The sequence below is a fragment of the Trachemys scripta genome, chromosome 7, assembly GCF_013100865.1.
Source record: "Trachemys scripta elegans isolate TJP31775 chromosome 7, CAS_Tse_1.0, whole genome shotgun sequence".
In the NCBI taxonomy this organism is placed as follows: domain Eukaryota; kingdom Metazoa; phylum Chordata; order Testudines; family Emydidae; genus Trachemys; species Trachemys scripta.
Window position 1 is genome coordinate 52,976,152 of NC_048304.1, and position 21,571 is coordinate 52,997,722.

The following is a 21,571-nucleotide window of genomic DNA, read 5'->3' on the forward strand; positions in this document are numbered from 1 at the left end:
GTTTTCCCTGGAGGGAGCAGACAGGACCACGGTCATTCCCTGCTGACCAAACACCAGTAGAAGCAGATGTTGCATGGTAATATGATGAGAACATAGAAGGAAATAGGACCCATGCACACACTGTAAAAAATTATTATATTACACTAGAAAATACCTTGACTCTGGGTCACCAAATTCTCCTGCAATGGGAAAATGACCTGCTGTAAAATCTGCTACCACGGGGCAAAGGGGCAACAGGAATATTAGTGTTAGAATAAAAACCAAACAACAAATATTAGAAAACTGGGACATACAGAGTCAAGGTGACATTTCTTATGCAATAAAATGTACAGCTTAACCCCTCTCCCCCATGCCTCCCAATATCCTCAAAGCCCCACTCCCTCACACAGCCCTACACACTTCCCCTCTTCCCCCAAGGGACTTTACACTCTCCCCTACTCCTCAGAGGCAGGCTTGGCAGAATTCAGTGTGTTTTTTATAATTTTGATCGATAACATTTGATGTTTATTTTTAAGCATTTTCTCTATTTTTATTTGTTCAAATGTTCACAGTTGTGCAAAATTGGGGATTTTAAACATGTTTTTCCAATTTTTATCTAGTGAAATGTTCACTGTTGCAGGAGAGTCTGTAAATAAGGGGTGGTCAGACAATAATTATTTAATGGCAGTAAACGTTGAGATTCGTTAAAGCTTTATAACCATTAAAGCACAAATTGTGTATTTTGTCATGCAATGTTGACAAAGTAAATATCCTTACATCAAACTAGTTCTCAAGCAGCATTTTTCTTACTTTGTCTATCTGTATATATTGATGATTAACAATGTAAATATTTTTTTCATTGCTTTGTGTATGTGTGTGCGCTGAAATCAACAATTACTGACATTTACCAATAAAAATTTATCCTTTCAAACTTGGATAGGGAGATTGAGTGCTGGGGGGCAGTCCTTGTGGGGGCTGGGTGCAGTTGCTGGCAGGTGCTATGGGGCAGTCCCTAGGTGGGGGGCTGGGTGCGTGGGGGGCAGTTCTTGGGTGCTGGACTGGATGCTGGAGGGGGCAGTCCCTAGGGGGGGTGTTTTGCCCTGGACAGGGCACCCTGTCTCTGAAGGGCAGGCACATGTGGCAGCCCAGTTTTGCGGGGGTCGGGATGCTGAAGGGACAGACCCAGAGGGGTTGGGTGATCGGGGGGGGGGGGGGGAAATTCTCTGGGTGGGGGGACTGGGTTCATGAGGGACAGACCTGGCTGGGGGGGCATCCCACACTGGGCAGGGCTCCCCATCTTTGCAGGCAAGCTCCGCAGCCGTGCTCTTCAGGTACTCAGCCCAGCTGTGCCGCCAGCAGCAGCACAGAAGTAAGGGTGGCAATACACCACGCCATGCCAGCCTTACAGTAAATTAATTAATTTTAATGGTTAATGTTTTGATTTATTTGCTAATTTAAAATGCTCTTGGTAGACATTTTCCAATGTTGAAATGAAAGGTACTATTGCTGTCATGTAACAAATACTAAACCTTATTGTTTTTGTAGATGTAGAGGTAGTATATATAGTGTGTGGATGCGGCCCACCTAACACACAGAGAGCTATATTTGTGGCCCACAATGGTAAATAGGTTGAGAAGCATTGCAGGACCATTATCATTGTGCTGGGAAAGATCCTAAATTTAAAGTGCTCTCTGTTCTACATTTTGTTTATTTATTTATCTCTGGTAAGACAGTTCTGGGCAGATCCTCAATGTAAATTTTCATAGCTCAAGAATGCTACTGAGGTCTGCCCCATCAAGCTTCCAGTGCCTTTAAGGTCACCTCTTCCCCAACAGAACTACATAAGCTCAGTCAAGCAGAAGGGCTAGAACTGCATATGAAGGAGCTATAACTTCAGAGGAAGGGTTAGGGGGTGAACCTGAGACTGAAGACCAGGGTTGTATTTTCTGTTCTGCCAGACTTGTGTGGCCTCATGCAAATCACTTAATGTCTCTGTACCTTAGTCCTCATCTGTACAATGGGATGATAGCACTTCTCACACAGCTGGTGTGAGGATAAATACATTGAAGATTTTTGTATCACTCAGATCTTATGATCCGGGAGATAGAGGGAAAATGCACATCCAGAGCTACCTCACCTGCTGCACTCAGTTTGGGTGCAATCAGTTGCTCAAGTTACCCATCAGCAGCACCTCTCAAGCTCTTTCTTCTTCCTTAGCTCAGTATTTCACACCGGACAGCACCCCTGAGAAGGGAAACCAGAAACCCTCCTCCCCCCCCCCCGCCCAACCCAAACAGTGAAGGCAAATGGACTAAATGAAAGAAGGATACATATTTTTCCTTAAGTTAAAAATACCTGGTGGGAAAATTCATTAAAAACCCACAAACCCTCCCTGCTTAATTGGCTTTCTTCAGTTCCAAAGGGAGTCTCCCTCAATGAAACTGGGTGAGAAGGGGAGGGTGATGAGGAAAGGCAGGAAGTTCACACAGAAACAAACTTCCCCCAATCATTTTTTTCTCAAGTTATTTAAACCATGTGATTATTCTATATCCTGACATTATTTGCACCCACAAGGGCATTTGCCTGTGTGCCCTGGTCCATCCTTGGGACAGTCTGGTGGGCAGTGCTGTGAGGGGAATAGGAAGCACAGTACACTGATGTGGGGCCAGGTTGATGTGGGAGGGTCTAGCTTGTCCATTGGAAATGGCCCCAGACAGGCTGGTACAACAGTCCTGGCTGGGATGAAACAATTGTCTCAGTTGTCTATTCTGAGAAAAGCAAAGGAGACTGATAGATGCTGCATAAAACACTGGGATCAAAGCTTGCAAAAAAGATCCGTATCCCAAACATGCATAGGCATGGGAAGACCTGTGTCAACCTATGGAACGCTTTGCCAGAGGATGTTGTGAAGGCCAAGACTATAACAAAAAAAGGGGTTCAAAAAAGAACTAGATAAGTTCATGGAGGATAGATCCATCAACGGCTACTAGCCAGGATGGGCGATGGAATGGATCACTTGATGATTGCCTGTTCTGTTCATTCCCTCTGAAGCACCTAGCATTGGCCACTGTCGGAAGACAGGATACTGGGCTAGATGGACCTATGGTCTGACCCAGTATGGCCATTCTTATGTCCTTATCTTCTTATGACCTTGAAAGAGAATCATAGAATCATAGAATATCAGGGTTGGAAGGGACTTCAAGAGGTCATCTAGTCCAACCCCCTGCTCAAAGCAGGACCAATTCCCAACTAAATCATCCCAGCCAGGGCTTTGTCAAGCCGGGCCTTAAAAACCTCCAAGGAAGGAGACTCCACCACCTCCCTAGGTAACGCATTCCAGTGTTTCACCACCCTCCTAGTGAAATAGTTTTTCCTAATATCCAACCTGGACCTCCCCCACTGCAACTTAAGACCATTGCTCCTTGTTCTGTCATCTGCCACCACTGAGAACAGCCGAGCTCCATCCTCTTTGGAACCCCCCTTCAGGTAGTTGAAGGCTGCTATCAAATCCCCCCTCATTCTTCTCTTCTGGAGACTAAACAATCCCAGTTCCCTCAGCCTCTCCTCATAAGTCATGTGCTCCAGACCCCTAATCATTTTTGTTGCCCTCTTTTGGACTCTTTCCAATTTTTCCACATCCTTCTTGTAGTGTGCGGCCCAAAACTGGACACAGTATTCCAGATGAGGCCTCACCAATGTCGAATAAAGGGGAATGATCACGTTCCTCGATCTGCTGGCAATGCCCTTACTTATACAGTCCAAAATGCCGTTAGCCTTCTTGGCAACAAGAGCACACTGTTGACTCATATCCAGCTTCTGGTCCACTGTGACCCCTAGGTCCTTTTCTGCAGAACTGCTACCTAGCCATTCGGTCCCTAGTCTGTAGCAGTGCATGGGATTCTTCTGTCCTAAGTGCAGGACTCTGCACTTGTCCTTGTTGAACCTCATCAGGTTTTTTTTGGCCCAATCCTCTAATTTGTCTAGGTCCCTCTGTATCCGATCCCTACCCTCTAGCATATCTACCACGCCTCCTAGTTTAGTGTCATCTGCAAACTTGCTGAGAGTGCAGTCCACACCATCCTCCAGATCATTAATAAAGATATTAAACAAAACCGGCCCCAGGACCGACCCTTGGGGCACTCCGCTTGAAACCGGCTGCCAACTAGACATGGAGCCATTGATCACTACCCGTTGAGCCCGACGATCTAGCCAGCTTTCTATCCACCTTACAGTCCATTCATCCAGCCCATACTTCTTTAACTTGGCGGCAAGAATACTGTGGGAGACCATATCAAAAGCTTTGCTAAAGTCAAGGAATAACACATCCACTGCTTTCCCCTCATCCACAGAGCCAATTATCTCATCATAGAAGGCAATTAGGTTAGTCAGGCACAACTTCCCCTTCGTGAATCCATGCTGACTGTTCCTGATCACTTTCCTCTCCTCTAAATGTTTCATAATTGATTCCTTGAGGACCTGCTCCATGATTTTTCCAGGGACTGAGGTGAGGCTGACTGGCCTGTAGTTCCCCAGATCCTCCTTCTTCCCTTTTTTAAAGATGGGCACTACATTAGCCTTTTTCCAGTCATCTGGGACCTCCCCCGATCGCCATGAGTTTTCAAAAATAATGGCTAATGGCTCTGCAATCTCATCCGCCAACTCCTTTAGCACCCTGGGATGCAGCGCATCCGGCCCCATGGACTTGTGCACGTCCAGTTTTTCTAAATAGTCCCGAACCACTTCTTTCTCCACAGAGGGTTGGTCACCTTCTCCCCATAGTGTACTGCCCAGTGCAGCAATCTGGCAGCTGACCTTGTTCATGAAGACAGAGGCAAAAAAATCATTGAGTACATTAGCTTTTTCCACACCCTCGGTCACTAGGTTGCCTCCCTCATTCAGTAAGGGGCCCACACTTTCCTTGATTTTCTTCTTGTTGCTAACATACCTGAAGAAACCCTTCTTGTTACTCTTAACATCTTAAAATCTTAAAATCTTCCAAATCTCACCAGGTATCGAAACTGGGTGTGTGGAAGCAGTCTGTGCTGCAACAAACTCCACTGGCACCAACACTAGGACTAATATCAATACTGAAACCTACATATTTAACACTCATGCCAATACCAACATCTGGATCAGTGTTGGATCCGGAACCAACAGTGGTGCAGAGAAGTCTGCTGGTACCAAATATATTTCTTATTGCTGTTACTAGGGCATACTTTCTCCCCGGCATTGAATAAGGAACCATCCCCCTTACAGTCCCTGACCAGTACTGCTGGAATGTGGAAGAACAGCTGAGGACTAGCTGAAGTTCATCACTAGCTGAATCTCAGAACAATTAGTGATTATCTTTGAGAAGGAGGACAGGTGAGGTCCTAGAGGACAAATGAAGGGCAAACATAGTACCTATTTTTCAAAAGGGGTACAAAGAGGACCTGGGAAATTATAGACCAGTCAGCCTAACTTTGATACCTGGAAAGATATTGGAACAAATTATTAAACAATCAATTTGTAAGCACTTAGTGGATAATAGAGTTATAAGGAAAAGCCAGGATGCATTTTGTCAAGAACAAATCATGCCAAACCAAATTTCTTCCTTTGATAGGGTTTCTGGCCTACTTGATAGGGGAGATGCAGTAGACGTGATCTAACTTGATTTTAGGATGGCTTTTGACACAGTTCCACATGATATTCACATAAGCAAACTAGAGAAATGTGGTCTAGATGAACTGACTGGTGGATGCACAACTGTTTGAAAGACTGTACTCTATGAGTAGTAATCAATGGTTTGCTGTCAAACTGGGAGTGTGTATTTATGGGGGTCGCAAAGAGGTCATTACTGGAGCCGGTATTGTTCAATATTTTCATGAATGACTTGGATAATGGAGTAGAGAATATGCTTATAAAATTTGTAGACGACATCAAGCTGAGAGGGGTTGCAAGCACATTGAAGGACAGGATTAGAATTCAAAACAACCTTGACAAATTGGAGAATTGGTCTGAAATCAACAAGATGAAATTCAGTAAAGCAAGTGCAAAATACTTCACTTAGGAAGGAAAAATGAAACGCACAACTACAAAATGTGGAATAACTGGCTAGGCGGTAGTGCTGCTGAAAAGAATTTGTGGGTATTAGTAGATCACAAATTGATCACACGATACATTGTTTACAGCCAAGCCCGAATTTGCTCCAATCCCTCAGACAGAGACAAACACCTACAAGATCTTTATCAAGCATTCTTAAAACTACAATACCCACCTGGAGAAGTGAGGAAACAGATTGACAGAGCGAGACGGGCACCCAGAAATCACCTACTACAGGACAGGCCCAACAAGGAAAATAACAGAACACCATTGGCCATCGTGTACAACCCCCAACTAAAACCTCTCCAGCACATTATCAGCGATCTACAACCTATCCTGGAAAATGATCTCTCACTCTCACAGACCTTGGGAGGCAGGCCAATCCTTGCTTACAGACAACCCCCAAACCTGAAGCAAATACTCACCAGCAACTACACACCACACCACAGAAACACCAACCCAGGAACCAATCCCTGTAGCAAACCTCATTGCCTACTCTGTCCCCATATCTACTCTAGCGACACCATCAGAGGACTGAACCTCATCAGCCACACCATCAAGGGCTCATTCAACTGCATGTCTACTAATGTTATATATGCCATCATGTGCCAGCATTGCCCCTCTGCCATGTACATTGGCCAAACCGGACAGTCCCTATGTAAAAGAATAAAAGGACACAAATCGGACATCAGGAATGGTAACATATAAAAGCCAGTAGGTGAACACTTCAATCTCCCTGGACATTCTATAACAGATTTAAAAGTAACTATTCTTGAACAAAAAAACTTCAGAAACAGACTTCAAAGAGAAACAGCAGAACTAAAATTCATTTGCAAATTTAATACCATTAATTTGGGCTTGAATAGTGACTGGGAGTGGCTGGCTCATTACAAAAGCAGCTTTGCCTCTCCTGGAATTGACACCTCTTCATCTATTGTTGGGAGTGGACTACATCCACCGTGATCGAATTGGCCCTGTCAACACTGGTTCTCCACTTGTGAAGTACTCCCTTCTCTTCATATGTCATTATACACCTCTACCTCGTTATAATGCTGTCCTCGGGAGCCAAAAAATCTTACCGCGTTATAGGTGAAATTTATATCAAACTTGCTTTGATCCACCAGAGTGCACAGCCCCGCCCCCCTGGAGCACTGCTTTACTGCGTTATATCCGAATTTGTGTTATATCGGGTCGCGTTATATCGGGGTAGAGGTGTATAATGCCTGCATCTGTAATTTTCACTCCATGCATCTGAAGAAGTGAAGTTTTTTACTCACGAAAGCTTATGCCCAAATAAATCTGTTAGTCTTTAAGGTGCCACCGGACTCCTGGTTGTTTTCACAAATTGAATGTGAGTCAACAATGTGATACAGTTGCAAAAAAAGCTAATATCATTCTGGGGTGTATTAACAGGAGTATCACTTTGCCCAGCACGGGTGAGGTCTCAGCTGGAGTACTGTGTCCAGTTCTGGGCACCACATGTTAAGAAAGATGTGGACAAATGGAGGTGGGGAGGGAGGAGGGGCACAGGAGAGCAACCAAAATGATCAAAGGTTTAGAAAACATGTCCTATGAGGAAAGGTCACAAAAACTGGGCATGTTTAGTCTTAAAAAACAAAACCAAGGGGGAAACCGATAGTCTTCAGCTACGTTAAGGGCTGTTATAAAGAGGACTGTGATCAATTGTTCTCCACGTCCACTGAAGGTAGGCAAGAAGTAATGGGCTTAATCTGCAGCAAAGGAGATTTATTTCCTAACTCTCAGGGTAGTTAAACTCTGGAATAGGCTTCCAAGGGACGCTGTGGAATCCCCGTCATTGGACGTTTTTAAAAACAGGTTGGCGGAATTGAGTGGTCTACTTTTACTTGGTCCTGCCTCAGCGCAGGGGGCTGTACTTGATGACTTCTCGAAGTCCTTTCCAGTCCTACATTTCTATGATTCTATGGTAACATTTTGGGGGTTTTCCCCCCTTTTCCTTCCTCTCTTTCTCTACCCCTTTGCCCCTCCCCCTACATCTATACTGGTATAAATACATTTACACCAGTATAACTGTGTCCACTCTAGGGGTTGTAATGCTATGACTATATCAGTTAAAAAAAAATCACACCTCCAACTAACATAATTATACTGGTATAGAAAGTGTGTGTCAACCAGAATGTATCCTGTGTCCATCACTGAACTATCTGAGCACCTCCCAGTCCTGCATTCAGTGGCATGACTGCCATGTGTATGTGTGGTATGTTTCTATTTTATCTCCTCCCTTTTCCAGAGAGAAAATTGCTTTTTTTTTTTTGGTTAAGTTAATTGCTTCTCTGCTCTGTATGGTTAACAGAGGCAGATTAAAGCAGTGCAGCTGGTACATAAAGAAGTTTTTTGGATTTGTTTATGATTACTTTTCTGGTTCTTAGAATAGCAGGAATTCATCCCACAGTCTTGGACGTATTGCCTAGAATGCTCTGTCTCCTGCACTGATAAATTTTGTGCTTGCAGTAGGAAGTTCCATTAAGCCATCAATTATTGAAACAAACTATCAATAAGCAACTACTAAGCAATTTGAGAAAACTCAGAAATCCAGAGTTAAAGTTACACAAAACTTTAAATTATTATAGGTGAGGGTTGAACTTGCAACACAAAGACACATTTGAATGCAAAGAAACGCACAATTAAAATGACCCCATACTGTTATCTCTATCCTTGTAGCTTCAACCAGTCTTTCCTCTTCCCCCTCTTTATTGCTGGGAAGGGTTCAAAAAAAGAAAATAAAACTGTCTTGTGACTCTGCTTGAACCAGAGGCTGGTTGAGAGGCTGATGAATGGCAGAAATCACAGATATGTTGCATTATAAAAATGGTGAGTTGTTTTCTTCATGCCAAAAACATCAAGTGATTACTTGATATTCCCTTCCCTTCCCTATAGCAGTCAGACCCACTCACTGCACAGAGAGGGGCAAGTAGTCAATCATTCATTTGAAACCACTGGAATTACATCAGACACTCAGATGAATGGATTTATATTTTAGAATAAAATATTTTTATTAAAAACGGCCTCTCCCGGACTCACTGTAACTCAAAGAGGGAGCTGGGAGCTTCCCAGGGACCCTGGAGTTTGCAGACACATAAGGTAAGGGAAGAATTTTTGTTTTGTCCTTCGATTAGGGTGACCAGATGTCCCGATTTTATAGGGACAGTCCTGATATTTGGGGTTTTTTCTTATATAGATGTCTATTACCCCCACCCCCTGTCCTGATTTTTAACCCTTGCTATCTGGTCACCCTACCTTTGATCTGTATTTAAAGTGTGAGTCTTTCCTCTGTGCATGTGTGGGTGTGTCCAGAGCATGTGTCAGTTTTTTACATTTAGGAGGTGACATGTCATAGTGGTCTGAGCATAGGACTAAGGAGCAAGGGTCTCCTGCCAGTACTTGTTTCTGCTCCGGATGATTACCAGCTATCATGGGGTGGGTATGTTTACCAAGTGCTTCACAAAGTGTAGGCCTCGGTCTGGGGCGGTGGTGAGGCGACACATCTCAGCAGCAGTGACTGCACTTGACCACCATGGAAGGGGTGTCCAGTAACACCAGGTAGTAGAGTGAGACTGCAGCTGTTACTCTAGACCCCAAACCGTATAATGGCTGCCAGATGTAGCCCAGGCCACAGGATAGAGGTGCATTTACTGACCCCAAACTCCTCATTTTGACTGCATAGAGCCCAGTGACTTGAGATTTGTGATCACGGGACTTCTTTGTGCCATCCTTTCAAAAGGGTTTCTGTGGAGAATGTGGAGAAAGCCTGTATTTATGAAAAGCAACAGAGAGTCCTGTGGCATCCTTAAGACTAACAGATGTATTGGAGCATAAGCTTTTGTGGGTGAATGCCCACTTCATCGGATGACATCCTCTGATACTTGTATTTATGAAAAATGTGTGACTCAGTTTCCTCACTTACTTTTGTATTGCTACTTACTAGGTATGAAGGGGTTAATCTCTTTCCAGAGCTAGGGGGAAGTGATGAGTATCTGGGTGGGCAGGGCCGGCTCCAGCATTTCTGCCGCCCCAAGCAAAAAAAAAAAGCTGCGATTGCGATCGGCGGCAGCAATTGGAAAAAAAAAAAAGCCGCAATCGGCAGCGGCAGTTCAGCGGCAGGTCCTTCGCTCCTAGAGGGAGTGAGGGACCTGCCACCCCCAAATTGTCGCAGGTGCTGCCCCTCTCCCTTGGCCGCCCCAAGCACCTGCTTGTTAAGCTGGAGCTTGGAGCTGGCCCTGTGGGTGGGTGTCCCATGGATCTGGCTGGGATTGGTAGGAAGGGACTGTCAAGAACTGTCAACATGTGAGACACAATGGAGACCAAGAACCAGACTATTCACTGTTAATGACTGCTGGCCAAGGGAGGTGGTGGTGGTGGTGGTGGTGGTAGTGGGGGTTCTACATGTGAAAAAACCATAACTGGAACTGGAGACAAAAGGACTGAGGTGTGAGCAGACTGCATAAAAACCTGTTTCCCAGCAGATAGGGGAAGTCAATCAAGGATGACTCTGCAAGGCAGGGAGGTTGCCGCAAGCCGGCAGTTGGCCTTCCAGGCCAGAGCTTACAGTGAGGCCTGCTTAATGGAACAAGGAGAAGCTGGCAAGTTGGGTGACAGAAATATGTTCGGGCTTTGCTTTCCATTCTAGCCCAATGTCCCTAAACACCGTATTCCAGCTCACTAATAAATAATGGCTTGTTTTGAAAAGGGCATGCTGCGTCTCTGCAAACATCTGCAGGTTCCATCGCTCCCAAGAGGGTATATTTCCATCAGGGCTTTTTTTTGACCCATTGAAGGAGCTGTGGTGAGAAACAGAGGTGTTGAAGCCAGGATCCAGTCTCAGAGTAGCAGAGCTGTGGGGCTCCTCCTTGTCAAAAGTGGAGGCTCAGGGCCTAGCAATGCTCCCTGAAAGACTGTACAAAAAGGTCAGAGGCATAGCACATCCCCTGAATCCATAGCAGCTTATTAATAGAGAGGGTTGCAAAATGCCAATTATTCTTCAGGAAATAAATATATGCACTTTCTGAAAACTTCCTGCAATTTTTTTGTTTGTTTTTTTCATTGAAAAAACTGTTTGATTTTTTGAAACATTTTACTTACATCTTTTCGTTGTTTGGTCAAAACCTAGTAAATTTCAATCAAGATGAGATTTTTTGCTTCCATAAAAAACCTTTTTTGCGGGGGAAGTGGTTCAAAAAATGTGAAGTCAAAGAATTGACCAGCTCTGTTGTTAATACTCCCATATCTCTCAAGGCAATTGTAAGGATTCATTAGTTAATTCTTTACAGCAACAATTATTTAAAAATATTATTACTATTATTAGAGATGATGGTCATGGCTCCATCATTAAGGGTGTGTTCTCAAAAGTGCTGAAATAGGTTACAAATTCTTGTGTACGTGTCCGTTCAATGTGAAACTTCACACACATGTTTTTATGTCCTTTACATTGTCTGTGTAGTTCTTGTTTGGTTCCCTTTCATACATTGTTAATAGGAAGTGTTTGAAATTGAGGTCTTTTTGAAATTCATTCATGGTAGCTTCACTTTTTTGTGCACTTGTATTTTTAAAACAATGTTGTGTATCAACAAAATGAAACAAAACAGAGATGAATCTTGACTAGATCTGGTTCACTGCAGATTTTTTTTAAAGAATCTTTTAAGATAAAGGGTAACATTTTGTGCTGTTATTCAGCAGAGTGCCCTTGGTGGTCTGTGATACAGGACTCCTTGCAGCCAGACCCACAACCTAGGGGAGTGTAGCGGGGCAGTCACCCCGCTCCAGCCCTGAAAGGGTTAAAAGCCAACCCTTGGAGAGGGCTGGGGCTGAGAGCCAATAAGAAGAGGCTGGGAGGCAGCCAATCCGGGCCAGGCTGGGCCCTATAAAAGAGCTGCTGGGCCAGAAGGCAAACAGTCTCACTCGAGCCTTGAGTGAGAAGGACCTAGTTGCCTGGGAGCTCAGGGTACCGGAAGCACAGCAGTGCTGGGGAAGGGCAAGAGGAGCTGGGGAGCTCCAGCCCGGCAACTCCCCAGGCTGAGGCCTTGTTTAAGGCCCAAGCAGTTACTGGGGTTGCAGAGGTGCAGCCCGGGGATAGGCAGAGGCAGCTGGTCCAACCCCCTTGCCAATGATGAGTGACCATTACAGTCACTCCATTACAGTCAGACCATTAGTTTGCTGCAGAGAAAGGGGGCTAGCTGACGACTGGCAGCAGGGCCGGCTCTAACTTCTTTGCTGCCCCAGGCAAAAAAGAAGAGCGCTGCCCCGTCATACCCCCCCCCAGCGCCGCGCCGCTGCCCCCGCTCCACCCGCACCACGCCGCGCCGGGCCACCGAAATCCCCCCCCCCCCCCGAGCGTCAGGCCGGGTCGCCCAAACCCTCGGAGTGCCACACCGCACTGCGTCGCCGAAACATCCCCCGCGCTGTCTGGCCAAAACAAAACAAAAAAACCCTCAAGCGTTGACCAGCCAAACAAAAACAAAAAAACCCCACCGCGAGCGCCCCCCGCCACCCCAACATTAGCCGCCCCTTCTAAGGTGCCACCCCAAGCACGTGCTTGGTTGGCTGGTGCCTGGAGCCGGCCTGACTTGCAGTAGCCACTGAGGCAAGGTGGGCATAGAGGGTCAGGGTTCCCCTGGGAGTGGAGACCCAGAGCGTGGGGACTGCTGTGGGTAGAACCCCAAGGTAAAGGGCACCGGGGCCTGGGAGGGACACGGGGCCAGAGGCAGGCGAGATACCAGCCAGCAGGACATGCTCTGAGTGCTGGAAAAGAGCTAATTCCCGGACTGACCAGCAGGAGGTGCCACACTGATGAGTGCTCGACTTGCTACAGGGCATCTTGGAGTTAACACCCTGTGGAGATGCATGGGGCAGTTCACACCTTCCAAACCTAAGGTCTCAGGTTTTCTACAGGCTCAGGCAGACTTCATTGTATTAGTTATGATTGGTTCTTTGTTCTCAATACCATGATTAGTGTCTCCTGTGGGACACTAAGAGCCTCTCGGTGTCAAATGGCAAAGGGCTCACTGCTCTGTAAATACAACTGTTACCAGGCCTGACAAACTCACTATGCCTAACCCACTGTTGACATAATACTTATCCACAAAGTATCTTGTGAGGTACCATATGAAAAATGGTTACTCTCTGGTCAATTATATTAGTACTTGGCATATGTATGGTTAGCGTGTAAAGAGTTATGTATATGTGCTGAAAATATGTTCCTAAAATATATTCAGACCGAGCAATTTGAATAGAGCAGATAAACAGGTTCGTCTCAGACAAAGGCCTGTGAATTTACCACTATGCCTGAATCAAGTTTTTAAGTCAGATACACTGAAAATACATTTGTATCTAAGGTAAACAAAGTGATCAAACCCACAGAAAGAGCTAATTAACAAGAGGACAAAAAGGGGACATGACGTCTGCTCCCTGAGGAACAAGTAGCAGGGGAGAAGAACTTTGGCTGTGGTTACTTTAAAAAAATGCATTTCAAAGGATTTCTGAACTCTAAGCAAAGGGGAAAAGATATTGTGGCTCCATCTCTGAAGGGACAAAGAGGCCAGTGCCCTTGCAATCCATTAAAAGCGGGTCCCCCAGTCATGAGGGCTGAGGACTCTGAGAACTGACTGTGAATGAGAAATTGCGTGAGACCAGGATTGTGATCTGTTCAGTTCAAGACACTGCAAAGTGGGTTTTCTTTGTAGCCATTTCCTGGTTCTATTATCCTTGTTCACTATGGTTTAAATCTCAGTTCCTTATGGTAAAATAAAAAACTAATTTATTAATAAACTCACCTCAGTGCCGTGTATTGAAGTAAAGTGTGGATCCTCAGCTAAACTAACTGGCTGGGTGTGCCCTGGCTCTTTGGAAGTGGTGGTCTTGGTAATTTCTGTGAATATCCAGTGATAGGGGCTGAATACTGCAGAGGAACACTTTTCCAGGGGGTTCAGGAACTCGAGTTCAGGGAATGTTATCTGCGAGGCAGGGGTAAGACTGACAGTCTCAAGGAGTTTGCTGGTGAGGTGGACAGACTGGTGTGTCAGGGAGCTGACACAGTTTAAGCTCCAGCAAAGCTCCCTCTTGCTGAGGCAGAGGGGTAACACAGTGACTTCTGGTTCTGGGTGTCACACTCTTATTCTGATAACGCCTCTTCATCTAGCTTTGGAAGGGCCCTCACCTTCCTAGCTCAAAGTCAAGCATTTCAAAGGCCACTGTGATCTTCACAGCCTTAGACAATCGTCATCAGTCTAGGTGATTGAATTCTAATATACCTGTCTGCTGTTCTTTGATATAAGGCAGAATGGATTCTTCTCTGTATAAATCCCTCACCTCGCTATGGAGTATGAATCACTGACAGGCCCAGACTCTCTGGCCCAATCGGTGTGGTCAAGCCAGGGTAAAGAAGAACCGCCGCCTGGTTGTAACAGAATGATTGATTATTTGCAAGCAGTGTGGCTTTTAAAAAGTGAATAAATCCCTGATTCTCCACATGGTCTGGCCACAATCTTAAAGAGCAGAAACAAAAGAACAGAAATCACTCAGTCAAGTGTGAACTGAAGAAGGGCATCTAGAGGGAAAGTGCTGTTAGCTAGAGTAGTAGAGCAAGTCCAATATCAGAGCTAGCTCACTGGGGCTCTGAGTTGGAAGTATCTGGGAGTACAAATAGCTTACAGTACATCTACCCCGTCCAAAGCCTGTCTGGAATACTTATCTCCTCTGCTGTCCTTTCTCCATTCTCACGTTGCATTTCCACATCTTCCCCCAGCCATTTACTCTTCATTTTCTCCCATTAGTTCTCACTGATTTTTTCTCATTCTGTCTTCCCCATACAGACTAAAAATAAGTAATCAGCAAAACACTGGTCAGTCCAGCAGACATGGCCTCAAAAACTTCAGCAGGGAGGGTGCAAGATGAAGCCGTATGTCCTATCTGCCTGGAGTATCTGACGGAGCCTGTGACTCTAGACTGTGGGCACAACTTCTGCCTCGCCTGCATCACTAAGCACAGTGAGACATGTACAGAGGGGGACTATGACCCTTTGTGCTGCCCCAGCTGCAGAGCCCAGATCCGGAGACAGAATTTCCAGCTGAACTGGCAGCTGGCAAATAGAGTAGAGCAAGTTAAACACTTACATGTTGAAGCAGAGAGAGAACAGAAAGTGAATCTATGCGCAATACACAAGGAAGAGCTGAAGTTGTTCTGTGAGGATGACAGCGAAGCCATTTGTGTGATTTGCAGAGAGTCCAAGGAACACAGAGCTCACACTGTGGTTCCCATAGAGGATTCTGCCAAGGAGGACAAGGTAGGAAACAAACAAGCTTGGCTGATTTAACCTTTTAATGATACACTTTTCCCCCCCAGGAAGTGAAATTTCTCTGAGTATTTCTCAGAAACACCAGATTCTCCCAGTTTCACAGATTTCTTCTCTTGGAAGCTGGCTTCAACCATAGTTCTGAATTACGGACTGACTTCTTTTCAGCACTGCCACCCTAGACTGTCAGCACCCAACAGTTAACTACCCTCAGCAATCCCTGGGGGTGAATGGGTGGCACTTGTCCCCTAAAGATCATGATCGGCACATGGTGCTACCAGGCCGTGAATGCAAGGAATGTGCCTCCTTCAGGCAGCCAGGGCATTCAGATGGAAGAGAACAACAGTATCCAACATTCTCCTGCCTTGGGCATGTACATGGGTGGTGTGTAATGGAGGCTGGGGGAGGGTAAGCCTCCCCAAACCTCATGCTGTGGGCGGGAGGGGGACCAGTGGCAGGCAATTTGGGGCCCCTGGAAAAATCTCCCCCACCACAGCCCCGGGGTTGGAGGAGCTCTTGCTCCCTGCCACAGCTCTCAACCCCCCTCCATAGCCCCAGCTGAGCTCTCAGCCTCCGGGCGGGGCCATGGAAGGGAGGGGCCAAGCTCTCAGCCCCCCTGCCTGCCCTGGCTGGGGACACGGGGGGCTGAGAGCAGCTGGCAAGGCTTTGGCCGGAAGAGTCGGGGCCTCCACTGTAAGAGGCGGGACAGGGGGCTAGTCTTCCCAAGGGGAAGCTTCACCTGGTGCCCATCGGCATGTAGATTAATATCAGAGACCTGTGGGAAATGGCACAAGTAGAAAACACAGCAGGGAAGATGATCCATTGCATTTTACCTCCCCAAAGAAAACACTGCTAACAGATAACTTGGGGATAAAGTTGCAAACATAGGGTCCTCTCCTGTCTGTTAGGGGGTCATTGGTGCTAATGGCTTGCTGACTGGGGATCTTTGAAGTATAACTAGGCTTGGCAGAATTCAATTTTTATTATTTTGTAATTTCAGTGTTTATTTTAAAGTATTTTTCGATTTAAATTTTCACAGTTGTGCAAAATTATGTTTTAAGAATTTTAATTTATTTTATTAATTCCAATTTTCAAAGTTTTGGGAATAATAGAGGGATCAAACAATGAAAGGTTAGACAAGAATTATTTAATGACTGTTGACATGTAGATTCAAAAATGTAAAGCATTATAACCATTCAAATAAAAATTTTCAATATCACATGTCAAAATATACAAAGTAATATTCTAAAATAAAATAAATTCTCAAGCAGCATTTTTCTTACTTTGCCTATATCTAAATGTCAATTATTATTGATGGAAATATTTTTGTAGTTTGTGTGTGTACAGTGAAATCAGTATTTACCAATACAAATCTAATCCTTCGAAACCTCTGTATCAACATTCAGGACAAAACTCCCTGTTCTAAGGGTTAATGTGCCACACAATAACCACACTCAGAAGGTTGTTAGTGAGAATGAGTGGTTAACTCAGAGGCCTTGTCTACGCTTAAAAATTCATTCAGATTAAGGTAGGTATGTAGGCTGTGGATTTAAAGTTGCAATATCACAATAACTCCATGTACAGACATACTTCTTCTAGAATAAGAGTGGAATAAGCTAAGCCAGAAAAAGGCACTCTTCTTCCAGAATAGGAATATCCACACAGGGTGCTATTCCAATATCTATTGCACTTTAAATTCACAGCCTACATAACTCCAGATTAACTTCCCTATTAGACAAGCCCACACAGTAAACACTTTTGAGGCTTCTTTGTGTTGTAAAAGCTGCCCAGAGTGGGTGTAAAGAAAAGGCCACGTGGCCCCGGAGTTTTGGGCTATGTCTATACTACAGAGTTTATGCTGGCATAGCAATATCAGCATACCTATGCCAGGAAAGTCCCCTGGTGTAGGTGCAGAGTACACCAACAGAAGGAGTTTTTCTGCCAGGGTAGGAATGCCACTTCCCCAACACATTAGGTACATTGAGAGAAGCACTCCATCAGCACAGCTATGTCTTGTACACTGTGGGCTTATCGGCATAGCTGTGTTCATTAGGGGTGTGGTTTTTTCATTCATTCCCCAGCTGACAATCTATGCGCACACAACTTTTAAGTGAGACCAAATCTGAGACTCAGGCTTTCCTTGTGTTGTTGGGATAAAATTACAGTGAGTTAAGCAATGGTTTACACTTAAAACTTATAACAGCATAGCTATGTCAGTCAGGGATGCAAAAAAACCCACTTCCCCTTGCTACTCAGGGTTTTCAGAAACCACAGCAGGGGTAACTTAACTATTTCACTCCAGGTGGTGTCAGGAATAAATCAATGAGAACACAGCAGTTCCGTGTGATGAATCCTAGAATATTAGTGTTGGAAGAGACCTCCCACACTGCAACATGAGACCATTGCTTCTTGTTCTGTCATCTGCCACCACTGAGAATAGCCTAGGTCCATCCTCTTTGGAACCCCCCTTCAGGTAGTTGAAGGCTGCTATCAAATCCCCCTTCACTCTTCTCTTCTGCAGACTAAATAACTCCAATTCCCTCAGCCTCTCGTAGTAAGTCATGTGCCCCAGCCCCCTAATCATTTTCGTTGCCCTCTTCTGGACTCTCTCCAATTTGTCCACATTCCTTCTGTAGTGGGGGGACCAAAACTGGACACAATACTCCAGGTGAGGCCTCACCAGTGCCAAATAGAGGGGAATAATCACTTCCCTCGAACTGCTGTCAATGCTCCTACTAATACAGCCCAATATGCCGTTGGCCTTTTTGGCAACAAGGGCACACTGTTGACTCATATCCAGCATCTCATCCACTGTAATCCCCAGGTCCTTTTCTGCAGAACTGCTGCTTAGCCAGTTGGCCCCAGCCTGTAGCGTCACATGGGATTCTTCCTTCCTAAGTGCAGGACTCTACACTTGTCCTTGTTGAACCTCATCAGATTTCTTTTGGCCCAATCCTCCAATTTGTCTAGGTCACTCGGGACCCTATCCCTACCTCTCCCCCCAGCTTAGTGTCATCTGCGAACTTGCTGAGGGTGTAATTCATCCCATCATCCAGATCATTAAAGATGTTGAACAAAACCGGCCCCAGGACCAACCCCTGGGGCCCTCCGTTTGATACCAGCTGAAACTAGACATCGAGCCGTTGATCACTACCCGTTGAGCCTGACAATCTAGCCAGCTTTCTATCCATCTTATAGTCCATTCATCCAATCCATACTTCTTTAACTTGCTCGCAAGAATACTGTGGGAGACTGTATCAAAAGCTTTACTAAAGTCAAGGTATATCCACCGCTTTCCCCATATCCACAGAGCCAGTTATCTCATCATAGAAGGCAATCAGGTTGGTCAGGCATGACTTGCCCTTGGTGAATCCATGTTGACTGTTCCTGATCACCTTCCTCTCCTCCAAGTGCTTCAAAATGGATTCCTTCAGGACCTGCTCCATGATTTTGCCGGGGATTGAAGTGAGGCTGACTGGTCTGTAGTTCCCCGGGTTTTCTTTCTTCCCTTTTTTAAATATGGGCACCATATTTGCCTTTTTCCAATCCTCCAGGACCTCCCCAGATCATCACAATTTTCAAAGATAATGGCCAATGGCTCTGCAATCACATCAGCCAACTCCCTCAGCACCCTTGGATGCATTAGATCTGGACCCATGGACTTGTGGAATGAAAGATTAATGCAAGTAAGTGTGCTCTATCTAATTTATTAGTTTTAAGCACAGACATAAGCAATAGGTTTAGAACATCCAAATACTTACCTAAAGTCTGGAATGGTATTGAGCAGATACACAGTGGCCAGTTGCTCACCTGCCGGGGAGTAAAAGTGTCAGGAATATCATCTCTCTTAGGATGGCTTCAGAGGACCGCTCCAAAGTACACTCTATTATCTAGACTTTTTATAAGTAACAAAACACATAGGTCATAATGACCCCTAAGTGATCATCACTTTTCCTAACTTTCAATAAACTTCTAATATCAGAGACACCTGGACTCAAGGTCTTCCATCCACTTATCTTCCTTCAGTCTCAATTATTTACCTTTCTCTCCTCTCTTTTGACCTTGCCTCTAAAAGCCTGCTTTCAAAATAACCCTTAACTACGCGGTGTTCTATTTTATTAATTCATGGTGGCTGAATGCACATAATATGGTTCAAATTAGCTTGATCATATACTGGGTTACACTCCCTCCCTCCAATCCAGGGCAACACCCCTAGCCAACATAACTATGTCAACAAGCCTCCCGTGTAGATACAAATATGCCGACAAAAGAGTGCTTCTGTCAGCGTAGCTCATGTTGTAGTAAATGTCTAAACTGAAGCACTACATCAATGCAGCTGCAGAGCTGCAGCTGTGCCACTGTAGCATTTTAAGTGTAGATATAGCCTGTCACCACCTGTGCTTGAAGAAACAGGGCTTGTGTACATTTGGTAAATAAATAACATCCCAAAAATACCTGGCTCCACATCACCAATTTCTGCTCCAAATGTGAAACAGACTTGTGAGGCCCCCCTAAATCTCTTGGAGTCAATGATACTCTTTCCATGGATAAAATCACCAAATAGAAAAGGCAATGAGCAGTTATGATGAAGATCTGACCTTCTACCAGACTTAATTATTAATTCAACCAATGATCCTCAGACAAACATATGTGTTAAGGTGAAGTCATGGTTGATATTACAAATTTCTCAATTAAAAGTAAAAATCCTTCAAAAACATTGTAAGTAAGAAACAAACAAAAACATTAAACAACCAGAAATACAGTGTTAAATGTAAAGAAGCTACTCAGTCTGGAAAGTCATAGCAAACATAAACAACTTTAACTCTGCACTTTTCATGATGCCTTGAGAGACTTGGAGCACTGTATCCATCCATAACAAAACTTCATCATAACAATAACACAAAGATCTGATTTTAAGAACTAATTTTTTGTTAACTACAACATGTACATTGAGCTTCCCTCTCTATTTTTCTCTCCTCTAGGAGGACAGCAGCATCTTGAGCAGGTAGGTGTCCTCTCCTTAAATGTCAATAAGATGGGAAGGGTTATTAACCTGAAATATTTTCCCAGTAAAGTCCATCCTTGGAGGACTTTCTTCCTTGGGATTCCAGGAATGGAATATGGGCTTTTCACCTATAGGCCACTGGATCCTGCCCAAGTCAGCAGGGATCCAGAATGTTTACCATCTGAGGAGTGTTCAGAGAATTGTGAAGTATACTAGGGAGCAGAGCCGGGGGTCTTACTCCAGTTCCCGGTGGGCAGGTGTCCACAGAAAAAAAAGAGCACCAGAAATATGATAACAGAGAGTGAGAAATTTTTAAGGATAAAAGGAGGAGATAGGCACCAAATTGTCTTTTCTGCCTTTGAAGAGGTCCTCTCATATTGTTCAGAATAACACAGAGCTCGAAAGTAAATTGGCTTTGGAGACTGAATTTCTTTCTTATCCCTAGATTACCATGGATTCTCATGGGTAAGGTTGAAGCACCATGATGGGACACCATGGGGGAAGCTTATACTGCAATTGCCTGAGCTATACCTGCTCTGAGGCTGGCATAAACAAAGTAATTCATTCCCTAGGCTCCTTAGGACAGTAACTTTCCCTAACATGAATAACAATCTTATTATTTTCTCTAGGCGTGTGGAGGTGAAGCTCCAGCACCAAGTGGAGATTTCTCCTGAACTGTCTGAGAGCCTCAATACTTATAACCAAAGTGATGCTCTAATGGAGACTCAGAGGAAATTCAAAGGTACCGAGAAGGGGAGCTAGAAGGATTCAGTGGGACTACTCATTTCCTTAAAGTTAGGCACACGCACAAGTTAGCAAGATCTCCTCTTTAGAAATTATGCTGGAAATTTTGGACCTTAACCTCTGTGTGCCAAATCTTGAAACCTTGGAATCTCGATGCCCTCATCTTAAAATCAGGGATGATAATATCATGAAAGTAGCACAGTAGTACAGACTGTGCAGCTAATGGAGATTTAGTGCACATTAAGGGTTTGCATTTTGTGTATCAGCCATTTCAATGTGTACTAACTCTGTGTAGAGAAGCCCTTAAAGAATGTTAGTATAATGTCATGAGCTTGAAAAGAAAAGATCCTTTTAAGAGGGCAAGTGAAAGCAACAAGTTAAAGAAAAGAACATATAACAAATGGGATGTGGGAAGGAACTGACAATTGATAAGGGAAGCT

The 21,571-nt window shown here is 44.7% G+C and overlaps 1 protein-coding gene across 1 annotated transcript in view; it reads left to right on the forward strand.

Moving 5' to 3' along the window:
• Positions 1 to 21,571, forward strand: part of LOC117880272 (E3 ubiquitin-protein ligase TRIM68-like) — a 43,637-nt gene that overhangs the window by 16,603 nt on the left and 5,463 nt on the right. Inside the window, exons 2-4 of the mRNA XM_034776283.1 lie at positions 14,904 to 15,373; positions 20,365 to 20,387; positions 21,017 to 21,129. Coding sequence (XP_034632174.1) covers positions 14,948 to 15,373; positions 20,365 to 20,387; positions 21,017 to 21,129 — 562 coding nt within the window. The 5' untranslated portion in view covers positions 14,904 to 14,947. The remainder of the gene's footprint in view (positions 1 to 14,903; positions 15,374 to 20,364; positions 20,388 to 21,016; positions 21,130 to 21,571) is intronic.